This window comes from Camelus bactrianus, chromosome 6, assembly GCF_048773025.1.
Source record: "Camelus bactrianus isolate YW-2024 breed Bactrian camel chromosome 6, ASM4877302v1, whole genome shotgun sequence".
Taxonomy (NCBI): Eukaryota; Metazoa; Chordata; class Mammalia; order Artiodactyla; family Camelidae; genus Camelus; species Camelus bactrianus.
This window is the reverse complement of record NC_133544.1, coordinates 3,362,449-3,377,772: the sequence shown is the minus strand read 5'-3', so window position 1 is coordinate 3,377,772 and position 15,324 is coordinate 3,362,449. Positions and strand designations below refer to the sequence as shown.

The following is a 15,324-nucleotide window of genomic DNA, read 5'->3' as shown; positions in this document are numbered from 1 at the left end:
GCCTGTAGACTTGCCTGGCCTGTCTCACAGAAATGGAATTATACCACGTGTGGCCTTCTCTCACTTAGCAGAATGTTGTCAAGTTCCATCCGTTTTGCAGCACGTGTCAGGATTTTTTATTGCTAAAGAATGTTCTACTATATGGATAGAAACCACGTTTATCCTCTCGTCCACTGGTGGACGTGCGGGTTGTCTACTCCCTGGCGGTGCACACTCACAGACGAGCTTTTGTGCGCATCCCCGTTTCTCTTGAGTGTCTGCCTGGGGGCGCAGCTGCTCAGCCGCGCATCCACGCTGTGCGCCCCGCGTTTGGAGGAGCCTCCAGGCTGTTCTCCAAGGAGGCTGCACACCTCACGCTCCCGCAGCAGTGCCTCTTCTTCAGCACTTGTTACCGTCTGTCTGTCTGACAGCAGCCATCGTAGGGGGTGCGCAGTGGCATCTCCCTGTGGCTCTGATCTGCATCTCCCTCTTGACTAACGACGCAGAGCTTCCTGGGTGCCGTCTGTTTCTATGCTTCATAGACTTTAGTCCTGGAAGTTAACAGAACGGCACAGATCATCAGCCAGATTACAGAACTTAGGTTCAGGAAGATGAGGGTGAGAAGGAGCAAAACCCAGGGGAAGCTCCTGGCTGCTAGATGCTCAGGCCTAAATCGCATAACCTCCTTATCTCTTAATTTCTGCCATTTTAAAAAATATAACCAGCCATCTGTTTTTTTCAATTAAATTATCTAATTAAACTCTTTTTCAGCCATTGGCATTTTTCTTACAGTCCAAACACTGATAGCAAAACCAGGTGAACAGCATAGCCACTTTTTTCACGGAGCACCGCTCTTACTTGAACAGTGACTGACAAGCAGGTTATTCAGACTGGACTGTTTAGCATTTCCTCAGAGAATAAACAAAATGAGAATGTCACTTCAAGGAGAAGCACTGACACTGCTTGTTGTCAAGGGTAAAATTGAGGTTTCGGGCAAAATTTTGAATCTTGGAAAACTAGTACCTGCCAGGGCACGCTTGAGCTTCCCGGTGCCCAGGCTTTCCTGGTGTCGGTACAAACGCAGTGGGTCTCTGCTGCACGTGGTGACATGAGCCCACGCAGGCACAGCCGCATGACGCGGTGCACCGGTGACCACGCGTGGTGTCACAGAATCATCTGGGGGCCGCAGAGCCTTTCAAAGTGCAAGACACACCACTAGGGTAGCGACCCCTCATTGATAAGCCTGGAGATTTCCACCGAATCGCTAGCCCTTAGTAAACTACCACTTGCCCGGTGTGGGGTGCTGCCAGAGAGGCCCACGGTCACCTGAAGGGCTATTAAGCACTCCTCGCTTTCCGCCCGCATGTCTGCTGCAAACGGTTTTCTTCATGTATTTCCACCAAACCAACATTCTGAACGTAGAGGCTGTTTTTTATTAAGCCGGACAGTAAGGGCATTTGCAGAATGTGAAACAGTGCCGCTGCTCGCTGCATTTGTGTTTGTTTTGGGAGAATGAGTTATTTTATGAACTGATATTCATTATTATGAAAAATCAGTTGTTTTTTATACATTTATGTTGTTTTGACATAGTGGATTTATTTTTTTAATGAATGAATGTTTTTTAAATTTCCCTGATTTAATTTCTGATAGTCATGTTGATAGCTGTAACTCTCATAAATGAAAGTTCTTTGGGGTCCTCAATAACTTTGAGGGGCATAAAGGGGGTCCTGAGACCAGAAAGTGTGAGAACCACTCTTCGCAGAGTATGCTCCAAGATGCAGCCCCAGCACCGCCTGGGAGCAGGGCCGGACGGCATTCCCTGGGTCTCAGCACTGGGCCTGCACCTGCTCTCCAGGTTCTGAGCGGCCTGCCTGCCCTGCTCCTTACATTAAACCCTGACACACCACCCGACACAGCTCTAACTTCCCACACCCACCTGATGGTTCCCTGCGCTTTTGGGGGCACTGAGACTCGTCTCGGTCACAGACATACGACCTGCACGTCAGAGAAGGAGGTGGTGAGGGCCATGGTTGAACGAGCTGGTGCTCAGAAGTGCTTCATGTCAAGATGGACCTCTTCCGAAACACCCATGTCTGTGGTGCTGGGTTACCATGTAGAAGCTGATGAGAAAGAGGCAGCCTCTGCCCTAACACGGTCTACCCCTGCTCGTCTGCCTGGGGGACCGCGTTCTAGAGGAATTCAGAGCAGACCGTTGATGGTAGCTGCCTTTGAATGGTGTGATTATGCAGACTTTCCACTTTTGCTATATTTTTGTAATTTTAAAAAATCTTAATAATGATCATGTATCACATTTGCCATCATCAAAAATCAATAAACATGTTTTCCAAGAAAGAAAGAAAGAAAGAAAGAAAGAAAGAAAGAAAGAAAGAAAGAAAGAAAGCAAGCAAGCAAGCAGAGCCGAGCAGAGCCGAGCAGAGCTGAACAGAGCTGAACTCTTCGTGTGCAGCATAATAGCAGTGCTGTGCTCCTCGAGACCCATGCTGAGCCTCCAGGAACATGAGTTCCTCACATTATTTTCATCTGTGCTGCTTATAACTGACTAGACAGTTTGCCTTACAAGTTTCCTTTTCTTTTCTGCTTAGGTTTCAAGTCAGTGTTTTCTGTTAAGGGCAGAGGAGTTTTTCTTGGGTACTTGGGGGAAGTTTCATGGCCAGATCCCCGGGGTGATTGTCCTGTGCTTCACTGAAGGATTGACATTGAACACTCTCTTCTATTTTTATATCTGATATTTACAGTGTGCTCTGGAAAGTATTACTTGTTTTAAGGGTAAAGATAGTTCGGAAGTGAGAGAGGAAAGAATGCTTTGAATTAAAGAAGGTAGTATATTAACCAGCGAAGCTTCAGATAGTCTACAGATTTCTTTCAAGTGCTGATTTAAACCACACACTCCCCTTTTCACTTAGTTGTTTTTGTTTTGCCGAAGTCACAGTCACGTAGGGTAAAGATGCACTGACATCACTGATGAGCTAAGGGATGATTAAAGTGCTTTTTGAAATCCAGGGAATGATTTTTCTTTTTTTTTTTAAATTGAAGTACAGTCAGTTACAACGTGTCAATTTCCCATGCACAGCACAATGTCCCAGTCACGTATACATACATGTATTCATTTTCATATTGTTTTTCATTGAAGGTTATTGTAAGATATTGAATATAGTTCCCTGTGCTGTACAGAAGAAATTTGTTTTTTGTCTATTTTTATATGTAGTGGCTAACATTTGCAAATCTCAAATACCCAGATTTATCCCTTCCCACCCCCTTCCCCCCAGTAGCCATGAGACTGTTTACTATATCTGTGAGTCTGTTTCTGTTTTGTAGATGAGCTCATTAGTGCAGGGAATGAGTTTTCTACTTTAAGTATCAGTGAGCTATTTCTTGGAGATTTGTTCTTATTATTTTGAGAGAATTTCCCTTTGTTTTGTTTGGTGTTTTTAATTTATTTTTTAAATGCATGCTTATTTTAAATAAGTGAAATAAATACAAAAACACAGAAAGGAAAAGTTCATCTCCTTCCTTACTCCACTTCTCCCCAGATCCACCTACACCCACCCCTACCTCCAGCCAACTAACATATATGTACTTTTTTTTCCAAAAGTCTACTAAGAAAGTTTGGGGATGATGGATGTCTGTTACCTTGATTGGATGGTGGTTCTGCAGATGTGCACGGATGCTGAACGTATCAATTGTACACTTGAAATGCTTGCAATTACATATGTCAGTTATACCTCATTAAAACTCAGGTTTTTCAGGCTCCTAAATTGATGAGTATTTCTTCTGGTCTAGGAGCACAGTAAGACACAAAGGGCATTGTGAACCAAGAAGGTTTGAAAACGTACAGCCTAGTAAATATCCTTCCGTAACATTTTTAAATCAATGTTTAATCGACATATGGCAAAGTTAACTTTTTAGTGAACAGTTCTCTGAGGTTGGATGAAAACTTACAGTCATGTAACCACCACCACCACCAAGACAGAGAACAGTTTCAGTACCTCCCTCCTCAAAAAAGTGTCTCATGCTCCTCCTTTGTAGTCAGACCTTCCTCTCCCCCATTTCTCTGGCCACCACTAATCTGTCCTCTGGTGCTTCATTCGCCTCTTCCAGGGTGGCATGTAGGTGGACTCATACAGTATGTAGGCTTTTGAGTCTAGCTCCTTTAACTTAGCAGGATGTGTCTGAGAGTCAGCCTGTCATTGATGTGTCAGTGGTTTGTTCCTTGTAATTGCTCAGCAGTTTCATTATAGAGGTGTCATGATTTATCCACTCCCCAGCTGAGGAATATTTGGATTGTTTCCAGTTTTTGGCAACAAAGCTGCTATAAATATTCATGTACAAGTCTTGGACGTGGGTTTTTATTTACCCTGGGTAGACACGTAGGCATGGGACTGCTAAGTCGTATCGTGTTTAACTTTCTAAGAAAGTGCCAGACTCTTTTCCAAAGTAGATGTGCCCCTTTTTTGCACTCCTACCAGCGTGTGTGAGAGTTCTGGTTGCTCCACTCTCTGTCAACATTTGGCGTCCTCATCCTTTTATCTCATTTTGACTTTGTTGCATTTGCCTGGTGACTAATGACCCTGAGCACTTTTTCCTGTGTTCATTTGTCACTTGTATAGCTTCCTTGGTGAAGTGTCTGTTCAGATCATCTGCCCATTTTTTATTGGGTTATTTTCTCATTATTGAGTGTGAGACTTCTTTACATATTCTGGATACAAATGCTTTGCCAGATGTGTGATTTGCAAATATTTTCTTTCACTCTGGGACAACATGAAGCACACTAATATTCGCATTACAGGGGTCCCAGAAAGAGAAGAGAGAGAGAAGGGACCTGAGAAAAATTTTGGAGAGATAATCACTGAAAATTTCCCCAACTTGGGAAAGGAAACAGTCACCCAAGTCCAGGAAGCGCAGGGAGTACCACACAGGATCAACCCAGAGAGAAGCACGCCAAGGCGCACAGTCATCAAACTGACAACGATTAAGGATGAGGACAAAATACTTACATTAGAAAACACTTACAGAGAAAAGCAACAAACAGCACTCGGGGGAGCTCCCATCAGGTTATCAGCTGACTTTTCAGCAGAAGCTCTACAGGTCAGAACGGAGTGGCACGACATATTTAAAGTGATGAAAGGGGAAAACTTAAAACCAAGAATATTCTATCCAGCAAGGCTCTCATTCAGACTTGACGGAGAAATCAAAAGCTTCACAGATAAACGAAAGCTAAAAGATTTCAGCACCACCAAACCAGTTCTACAGTAAATGTTAAAGGACCTTCTCTAGTCATCAAACCATAAGAAAAGAGAACAAAAAGAAGAAAAGGGGGGAAAAAAGACCTACAAAAGATTGCTTTGGCTTTTCAGGGTCTTTTGTGGTTCCTTACAAATTTTGGAATTGTTTGTTCTAGTTCTGTGAGGAATGCTGCGAGTGTTTTAATGGGGGTTGTGTTGGATCTGTGGGTTGCTTTGGGTAGTGTGGCCATTGTGATAGTGTTGATTCTTCCAATCCAAGAGCACAAGAAATCTTTCCATTTGTTTGTGTCACTTCAGTCTTCGGAGTATAGGTAACCTCTTGGTTAAGTTTATTTCTAGGTATTTTGTTGTTTTTGATGTAATGGAAATGTTTACGCCGGTTATAAAATTCTGGTTTTTGAAGTGGGGGAAAAAAAGTGAATGAAGGGCCACATGTGGCAAAATATCCTTTCTTATGGGTGAGTTGTATTGCATTATACATATATATGCTGCATCTTCATTATCTATTCAGCTACGGATGTGCACTTAGGATGCTTCCATATCTTGGCAATTATAAATAATGTTGCTGTTAAAAAAAACTTTTTTTTTCAGTTTGTGGCTTGTCTTTCTATTTTAACAGCGTCTTTACAGAGTATTTCATTGAGATGAAGGCTAATTTGTGTTTCTTTCATGGATGGTGCTTTTGGTGTCATATGTAAGAAGTCTTTGCCGAGCCCAAACTCAGAAAGATTTTCTCCTGAAGTCTTTATAGCTTTACATTTTGTCTGAGGTTCATTTTTTGGCATATGGATGTCCAAGTATTTGTTGAAAATCACTTGTTAAAAAGACTAACTGTTCTCCATTGATTTGCCTTTCCACCTTCATCAAAAATCACTTTGCTATACTTGTGAGTCGATTCCTGGGCTCTGTGTTGTGTTCCACTGGCCTAGGGTTCTGCTTGTCTACACCACACCGCCTTCATTATTGTCACTTTATGCTAAAATTTGAGTCAGGTAATGTGAATGCTCCAACCTTTGTGTTCTTTTTCAAAATTATTTGGCTTTTCTAGGTAATTTACCTTTCCATATAAATTGTGGGATCAGCTTGTCGTGGTCTACAAAGCATCCTTCAGGGGTTTTGATTGGAATTTTATAGAATATATGCATTTGGAGAGAATTGATATCTTAACGATATTGACCCTTTCAAGCCGTGAACACAGTGTTTCTCCCCGTTTTGATCATCTTTGCTTTGTAGTTTTCAGCATGGTGATCCCAGATGTATTTTTTTAGTCTCATAAATAAGTATTTGATTTTTTGGTGCTATTGTAATTGAGGTTTTTATTTTCTGTTTCTGTTTGTTTATTGTCTGTTTCTTGCAGTTTTACCAAATGCTTCATGCTATTCAGTGATACATTTCAGTAAAATAATAACTTAATAAAAATTAGTCAGATGGACTCCTTTATAACTGTAAGATGCTCCTTTTGTCACTGGTAATATTATTTCCTCTGAATCTGCTTTGCACGATATTAAGAGCCACTCCAGTTTCCTTCTACCTGAAGGCCTTTCCTTAATATCTCCCGTAGTGCAGGTCTACTGGTGATGACTTCTTTTAGCTTTTGTCTCTCTTCTGCTTTGAGAGCTCTGCAGGCACACCTGGTTTTATCATGCTTCACTGTAATGCACTTTGCAGATACTGTGTTTTCACACATTGAAGGTCTGCGGCAAGCCTGCATCGAGCAAGTCTGTCGACACCATTTTTCTGACATCATTTGCTCACTTTGTGTCTTTGTGTCACATATTGGCTAGTCTCGAAATATTTCAAACCCTCTACCAGAAAGAAGATCTTGATTTACTGAAGGCTCAGATGATGGTTAGCATTTTTTAGCAATAAAGTATTTTTTAACTGAGGTATATACTTTTTTTTTTTAAACATAATGCTGTTGCATACAATAGGTTACAGTATAGTGTAAACATAACTTTTATATGCACTGGGAAACCAAAAGCTTCATGTGACTTGCTTTATTGTGGTACTCACTTACATTGCAGTGGTCTTAAACAGAACCCACAACACCCCAGGGTGTGCCTGTGCTTGCTAGGTACAGAGCGACAGGTCGAAGTTTTATCCCTTAAAAATTCTGCTCCCCAGCTTCCTGCTCGCATTGTTTCTGATGAGAAATCGGCTGCCATTCCTCTGTCTGTTCGTCCAGGCAGAGCGTGTCTGGTTTCCCTCTGACTACCTTTAAGAGTTTTTATTTTGTTCTTTTTAATATGATGATGGCGTGCCTCGGTGTAGTTTCCTTCTTTCTCTTGTGTTTGGAGTTCGTTTATAGCTTTTATCCAACTGGGGAGAGTATTTGGCCATGAGCTCCTCTAATGCTTGTTTCTGTCCCTGCCCCATGCCCCCCAGAGGCTCCAGAGACATGTGTGTAGGCTTCTGACAGTTGTCCCGCGGCTCACTGGTGCTTTACTCTCTGCAGTCCTTTCCTTTGTGCGTTTCATTTGGTGACTTCCTTTGCCATCCTCAAGTTCATTCATCCTTCTGCAATGTCTCATCTTGTGTAAATTCCCGTGCAGTAAATTTTTCGTCTCACACATTGTAGTTTTCATCACGTGTAGTTTGTCTTGTTTATATCTTCACGTCTCCTCCACCTAACTTTTTGGACAGAGTAAGTCTTAGCCTTGTCTGTTAATTCCACCATTATGTCAGTTCCAGATCAGTTCAATTGATTGGTTTTTCTTCTCATTATAAATGATATTTTCATGCCACTTTGCATGTCTGGTCATTTTTTGTCGGATGCCTGACACTGTGAATTTTGCCTTGATTGAGTGCTGCATACTTACTTCTGCTGATGTTGTTGAGAATTGTTTGGGGATGCAGTTAAGTTACTTGGAAACAGTTTGATCCTTTTGGTTCTTGCTTTTAAAATGTCTGAGGAAGGACCAGAGTCATAGTCATTTTATGGCTGATTATCACCCATTGCTGAGACCAGACTCTTCTGATTATGCGCCCCGCGCTCCATGGATTACGAGTTTTCCAGTCTGGTTGGTGGGAAGAGGCACTGTCCCAGCCCTGGGCGAGTACTGGGTATGTCTGATCTCTTTGTGGTTCTTTCATGCAGCCTCCAATAGTTTTCTCACACAAATATGCTGATCAGTGCTCTGTTTGATAGTTCTCTGTGCAGCTCTCTCCTCTCTGGGACTTTGCCTTGCAGATTCTAACCAGCTGTGTCTGCTGGGCTCACCTGGGTTCTTCCTCCCTGTGCTGCCACCTGGACACTGTGTGGAGGCAGAAAACTGGGCAGCGGTAGGGCTCAACTCAGTTGTTTCCCATTTCTCAAGGATGTTTGTCTTTCACTGTCCAAAGTCCATGTCTTGCAAACTGTAATTCTATATATTTTTCCCTGGTTTTTTTGATTGTTTCAAGAAGTAGGGTAAATCCCATTCCTGTTAGTCTGTCTTGTCCAGAAGTGTAAGTCTCTGCTCCATTTACAGTAGATACACAATACTTCACTCCATCCACATGGGTGATCCAGTATGTTCTAAAAGAAGTACTGATCAAAGGTTATTTGCATAATTTATAATTCTGTAACTGTGTGATGGGGGAGGGGCATAGCAAGAAAACGGTTGACTGTACACGTGACCAGGAAATGACAAGCACTTGAGCTGTGAAGCTTCCCTTTCCAGCTTATTACTGCCATGTAGGATGCAGAATACAGAGCATCCCGAAACTTTCTCACAATTGTCTGCAAAAAAAAAAAAAAAAAAAAACCAGAATATGTAATAAAGCAAATGTATAAGAATATTAATGGTAAATCTGGTTGGTGGCTATATGGTTATTGACTATAAAATTCCATTTTTTTGCATTGAGGTATTTCATAACAAGATATTGGGGAATACATTATTCAGAAACTGTGTAAAACTCACCTTTGGCCCAGAGTAAATAACTTAAGAGAGACTTCCAGACCCAGTGTAATCTTTAAGGGACACTAACTGAATTGAATCATAAGTATTACAAAATATTGGTTGTCTTGTGTAAGTAAATTTTCTATTCTCAAACTCAAAAATAAAAATTAAAGAATAAACTCATGCATAATTATAAATGACAAGTATATTTTCATTTGAAGATGGTAGTGAAATAGTCATAAAACTAAAACATCCATTGTTTGAAATTTTGAGTTTCCTTTACTAAACGTTCTACAAAAATTTATAGGTTTTTATTTCCATATCTTTAACTTTTGGCGAGGGAGGGTATAGCTCAGTGGTAGAGTGTGCGCTTAAAATGCACAGGGTCCGGGGTTCAATCTCCAGTACCTCTATCAAAGATAAATAAATAAAAACTTAATTACCCCCCACCCAAAAAAAAAAGAAGCTCTCATATCTTTAACTTTTATTAAGAACATATTTGAGCTTAAAAATAGCAAGCTATTCAGAGTAAGAATTTAGCTTGTAGTTCTTTCTCTGGGCATCTGTTGGGAGGTAAAGCTGCATTCTTTGAAAGCACCTCTGGCCTTAGAGAAAGCAGCGATGCTGATTAGTGGAACAGGAGACCCAGCTTTGCTCACCTGGTGTCTTTATTAAGTGCTTGCTCTGTGCCCAGTGGTGTGATAGGCCCTGGGGAGGTGGCACCGGCAGGAAGGGGAGGGCCTTAAACCAGGAATTACCTGACCATCCAGTTATATTTGAGGCAGAGATCACAAAGGAAGTGGTCAGGTTGCTGGAAGAGCTTGAAATCAGGGACCGCCTGGAGCTGGGTCAGGGAGACTCCCTTTCCAGCTACACCGCAACTGAGAGCTGGGGTTAATCAGGAGGTTTTCACAGTTTTCAGGGTAACTTCTTGGTGTTGCAGCCAGTGAGGTGACTGATGGTGCCTTTCCCAAAGGATACACTTGCTCTCAGCTTCCCTTTTTAGTTTATTACTGCCCTGTAGGATGCAGAATTCTAGAGAATTCCTAAACTTTCTCACAGTTGTCTGCAAAAAAAAAAAAAAAAAATCAGAATATGTAATAAAGCAAATGTATAAGAATGTCCTCTTTGAGGACCTGCTAGGTGCTGGGCTCTGCGACAGGTGCTGGAGATTCAGCAGTGAGCAGGTCGCCGAGGGAGTGTTCCCCAGGTGACGCCTGAATCTGCCGTGAAGCCAGAGTGACCTGACTTCACGAGGGAGGAAACGGACAGGTTCTCCCTTTAATGTTGCTACTAGGATTTTTATTATCCACCTGAATTTTAAATCACATTCATTGAGTTCATCAGAAATCCAATGAGAGTTTAAGATTGCTTTCAAGGTATAAATTGCTTTGTGGAGGAGTTGCATCTTAGTGACGTGACGTACCTCGCTGGAGCAGGGAAGGTCCCTCCTTGCTCAGGTCATCATCAGTGCCTTTCTTGAGGCTTCCATGTGCTCGCTGAGGCCTTGTGACTGGGCCGTGAGTCTCTAGGCCCGTTGTCATTTTGTGGCCGCGTGCCTGGGGTCCTTCTGCCAGTGCTGCTTCCTGGTCGCCTGTCACTGGTGGAGAGGGGGTTGCTGTGGGGTTGGTATTTTTGGTTTTTGTATCGGTGGCCCAGCTCTGATGGTCTGACTGTTGTCTCTTGGTTTTCCCAGATACATTATACCATTTGGAACCAAAAAACAGCTTTCTATTTAAAATACAGTGTGGATGGACCCCTCCCTGCCTCCCCCTGAAATGTGTCTCTTAGCGATATGACCCTCAGAAGCCAGCGCTCCTCTTGCAGGAGGAGGAGCTGTGATTTGGCCTTTGGTGGACTCACCTTTATAAATCCTACTCACGTGAGTAAAGCAGAACCATCACATAGCAGAATAACCCATGTGGTTTTAAACAGAGAGGTGAATAATCAACCTTTCTTTCCTTGTCTCTGAAATTGGATTATCAGTGCTTTCCTTTGGAGTGTATCCCTTCCTGTCTTAAACCTGTATGTGTTCTCCGGTACTGCGTGAATATTTTATTACTTCACCCCCTGGTACAGGTATAGAAAGACAGTATGTTATTGCTGAATTGTGAGAGTTTTTCATAGTTGTTTCTCAAGCCATTTCAGTTTGCATTTGTTCAATAAATTTAGCAATTGGAAGAACATGTACAGGGTGATTTGCATACTGAGAGTAGAAACGTCAAGAAAGCTGTAAAAGCAGGTGCTTCCTAACGGCACAGTCAGTCCACGCCACACTCGGGCGCGTGGCCACACACATGTGGGCCTGCATCCGCGGTGACGTCTCCGCTTCCCACGGGCCCAGTGCGGAGGACAGATTTACCCTCCTTCAGCCAGGGAGAAGGGCGAGGCTTGAGCAGTTTTTCGGTCTCGGGTCCTGCTCTGGGTAAGGAGAGGGCCCAAGAAGGCTGTCCCCACGAGGCCACCCTGCCTCCCTCTGTGGGAGACCTGATTCTAGTTCTGTGTCCACGGACTGGGGGGGACTCTGAACCAGTGTCTCAGCTGAAACGTAAATGTTGTAGTGGATCTGGGTGACCCTCACCAGACCTGAGGCTGCCTGGACCTACAGTCCAAGCAGGGTCCCTTTGGTTTCCGTGGCATGGTGGTGATGACCACCGCCTTCCGTGGCCCTCAGACTGAACCCCGCTGTCGAGGACACTGACGTCAGCACCACGTGCGCCGCTCATTTGCCCCCCGAAGCTCTTGTGCTTAGAAGCGGTGGTGGGTGGGAAGCCAGCAGTGTGAGGCGGCCTGCGCTTCACCTTACGCGCTTTCGTCTCCTTATTAGTTTTAGTGTCTTGGCCTTTTCTGGAGATAAGCATCAAGTTAATGTGATGTGATGTAGTTGGAAAGGAGGGTAGAAATTATGGTGTGAGATTTTTGTTGTTGCATGAAAGAAATAATTTTTAATAAGTTTATCAGTTAGAGTTGGCCAGTAGTAAAACTCTTGTGGAACACTAACAGGGGGACCTTAGCATTGAAAGCAAGTTCATCTGTGTCCCCTTGCAGGCCCCTAACTCAGCACCAGGGATTTGGTGACTGTGCCACACTGGGGACGGGCTGTGTGGCTGACGGAGCTCTGGGCAGTGGGGCTTCAACTCAAGACTGGAATCAGTAGCTTCACTACAGCAGATCCTTGAAGAATCTTAGCTGACCAGGTAGATCAGAATCTTCCAGAGAAACAGAACCAGTAGGATAGAGACAGAAACAGAGAGAGAAGGGGATGGATGGATGGATGGATGGATGGATGGATGGATCAATCGATGGATTTTTGAGGAACGGTCTCATGCCTTGCAAAGTCAGACGGGGCAAATCCAAACTCCATGGGGCAGGTGCTGACACTGCTGTCCACAGTGGAATTGCTTCTTCCTCCGGTAAAGCAGTTTTGCTCTTAGAAGACTTTTCAACTGATTGGATGAGGCCCACTCTCATTCTGGAGGGCCATCGCCTTTACCTAAAGTCAGCTGATCATAGATGTGACCATAATTACTAAATGCCTTCACGGTGATGCTCAGATGACTGGGTTAAATCGTGGATGCTCTAAGACTAAGCTGTCACACAGGTCTTTTTCAACCATTGCCTTTAACCATTATCTCCCTTTCGTGCCCCTCTCTTTACAACTGGTCACTTGATTTAACGCTTCAGTCCCAGACTCAGAACCTCATCTGTCGCCTTGTCCCCGAGGGCAGTGTGGCCAGTGGGGGACCTGACGGGGGCAAAGAGGGACCAAGGGTTGGCGGGGCCCCCTGTGCCTCTGCCCCGTGGCAGCCCCTCCTGGGGGGCATCTGTGCTCAGCTTCACAGAAGACCCTCCCTGAGGGGCAGCTATGTCCCCATACTTCCCAGCCTCCAGCTCCTCTCCTGGAGGGGCGCTGACTGCTCCTTGGCTGTTCCTAGGCGCCCACTGCTCCTGCTCCCCGCTCTGGCCTCTGTGTCCCTCGCCTACAGCCACGGGAACCTCACAGGAGGCGGCCTGTGTGCTTCCCTCCAGGTACACTGCAACTCGCCATCATGGGCGCTCCAGCAGGTCTCCCAGGGCAGCAGCACAGCCCGTGCTCAATGCCTTCACCTTCAGGGACCCGTGCCTGTGCCCCTGCAGTCCTGATCCCCAAGGACAGCATGTACCCCTCCCTCTCTTTAAGTGGCCCCCTATCTCTGGGTGATTCTTTTGGTGCCCCCTGAATGCTTGACTTTGATAGGACAGCCCAGCTCAGGGATGCCACACCTCGACAAAGGTTCCAGGCTCCTTTCTGACCCTCTCCTCCCCACTGCACAGCCCAGGGAGGAGGGGGTGGCCGGTGGTAACTGGGCTGGTTCTGCTGCTCTCCCCCATCTGCCCCCTGCAAGCCAGGAGGAGACAGTGGCCACCTGGGTGTGGCCTTTCCTGAGTGGGTGGGCTCCTAGTATCCCCTTGCTCTGTTCTGTGGGCTTTGGGGTCAGGGGCCTGGGGGCAGCAGCAGAGGACGTGCCCCTTCTGCCTGGCAACACCCATCCCAGCCTCTCCTGTCCAGTTACCTGTGATCTGGGAGGCCTCTTCGCGGGCCCTGAGCACACACCGCGTTCACAGGTCCCGGACCTCTGCTTCTTTCTACTTTCATCTTAGGACCATTTCTTGTATTTTTACTGGAAGATTTTTTTCAGCTACTTGTTCCAGCCATTCTGGTCCCTCCCATTCCTGGACTGTCCGTGTCCAGCGCTCTCACACGAGGCAGGGAGCAAACATTTGGTGCCCGGGACTTCTAGGGCTTGGGGAGGGGGTGTTATTCTTCACGGAAAATAGTGGTTCAGTATTAATAATGGACAAAAGGAGGCAAGACAGGTGACGCGGAGTCTCAGTTTGGTCTTTACGAGACTGACACTGAGCAGCCGGGTCTGCCCGGGCTCTCTGCAGACCCTCCCTGTCATCGTGGACAAAGATTCTGTCTGGTGTGTCGCACATTTTGGTTCTCTGCTTCTGGGCTGGAGGGGCAGAGGGCTTTTTTTTAAATTGACGTGTATTTGATTTACAGCGTTGTGCTGGTTTCTGGTGTACAGCATAGTGACTCAGTTATACATATGTGTATTCTTTTTCATTGTAAGTTATTACAAGATATTGAATATAGTTCCCTGTGCTATATGGTAGGACCTTAATCCTTATCTATTTTGTATATAGTAGTTTGTACCTGCTAATCCCAAACCCCTAATTTATCCCTGACCCCCTTTCCCCTCTGGTAACCATAAGTTTGTTTTCTATGTCTGTGAGTCTGTTTCTGTTTCGTAAATAAGTTCATCTGTGCCATTTTTTTAGATTCCACGTGTAAGTGATGTCATATGGCACTTGCCTTTCTTTCTCTGGCTTATTTTGCTTAGCTTGATAATCTCTGGGCCCATCCATGCTGCTGTGAACGGCATGATTTCTTTCTTTTTTGATCACTAGTTCTGTAACCGCGTGTGGCAGGTTCAGAGATTCAGCGATACAACTGATCATAAACTGACTGGCAAAGAGATAGGTGACTGTAAATTGACGAAACAGGAAAACGAAACTGCTGCGTTTTTATCAGGAACCTGTCCACATATGTTGTGCTTTATCAATATGAACTACACAGGCAGTAAAATGTACCTGCGTTCCAAAGAATTATAGATTTTATACAGAAAACATCTGTTAAAACACACTGATTTTTATGAAATCAAAATTACCGGAGCCTGGGGTAGGGGTGGTAGTAGGGGGAGTAGAGAAGAGGTCTTGAGTCCTGCAGGGGAATTGTCCAGACCCCAGAGGAGTGTCATCTCCACGTGTCCCCTCTCTGTAGGTCTTGGCCAGTCCCTGGCTGTACGGGGCTGGGATGTCCTGCAACATGATGACCCCTCTCCTCTCTAACATGCACTCTTTCTCTGGAAATGACCCTCTCGCCGCCCACCCAGAAGCCACTGTGTCTTGGCTGTGGCCATCCTCGTCACTGTCCCCATCCCTGACCCTGCAGAGGACACGGTGTGGCCTCTGCCGTTTCCTCAGTGACCCTGCAGTTCTTGCTGTCTCCCCTTTGACCTTTCTCCTTGCTCTGCACTAACCACACACAGCAAGGCCTTGGGGGGCCTCCCTGCCCACCGGCATCTGCCAGCCCTAGTTTGTCTGAAGAGCCCGGCAGGAGCCTCCATGTCCCCTGTCCACAGCTGGGGGTCTGG

The 15,324-nt window shown here is 45.0% G+C and overlaps 1 protein-coding gene across 9 annotated transcripts in view; it reads left to right on the top strand.

Moving 5' to 3' along the window:
• Window positions 1–15,324, top strand: part of PPP2R5C (protein phosphatase 2 regulatory subunit B'gamma) — a 120,386-nt gene that overhangs the window by 74,177 nt on the left and 30,885 nt on the right. The window contains exon 1 of one of the 9 annotated variants that reach the window (XM_074365023.1): window positions 5,905–11,006. The exons of the other annotated variants lie outside the window; for them this stretch is intronic. Within the exon in view, the coding sequence (XP_074221124.1) occupies window positions 10,920–11,006 (87 nt within the window). The 5' untranslated portion in view covers window positions 5,905–10,919. Of the gene's footprint in view, window positions 1–5,904; window positions 11,007–15,324 lie in introns of those variants that run through there. 9 annotated transcript variants of the gene reach the window in all.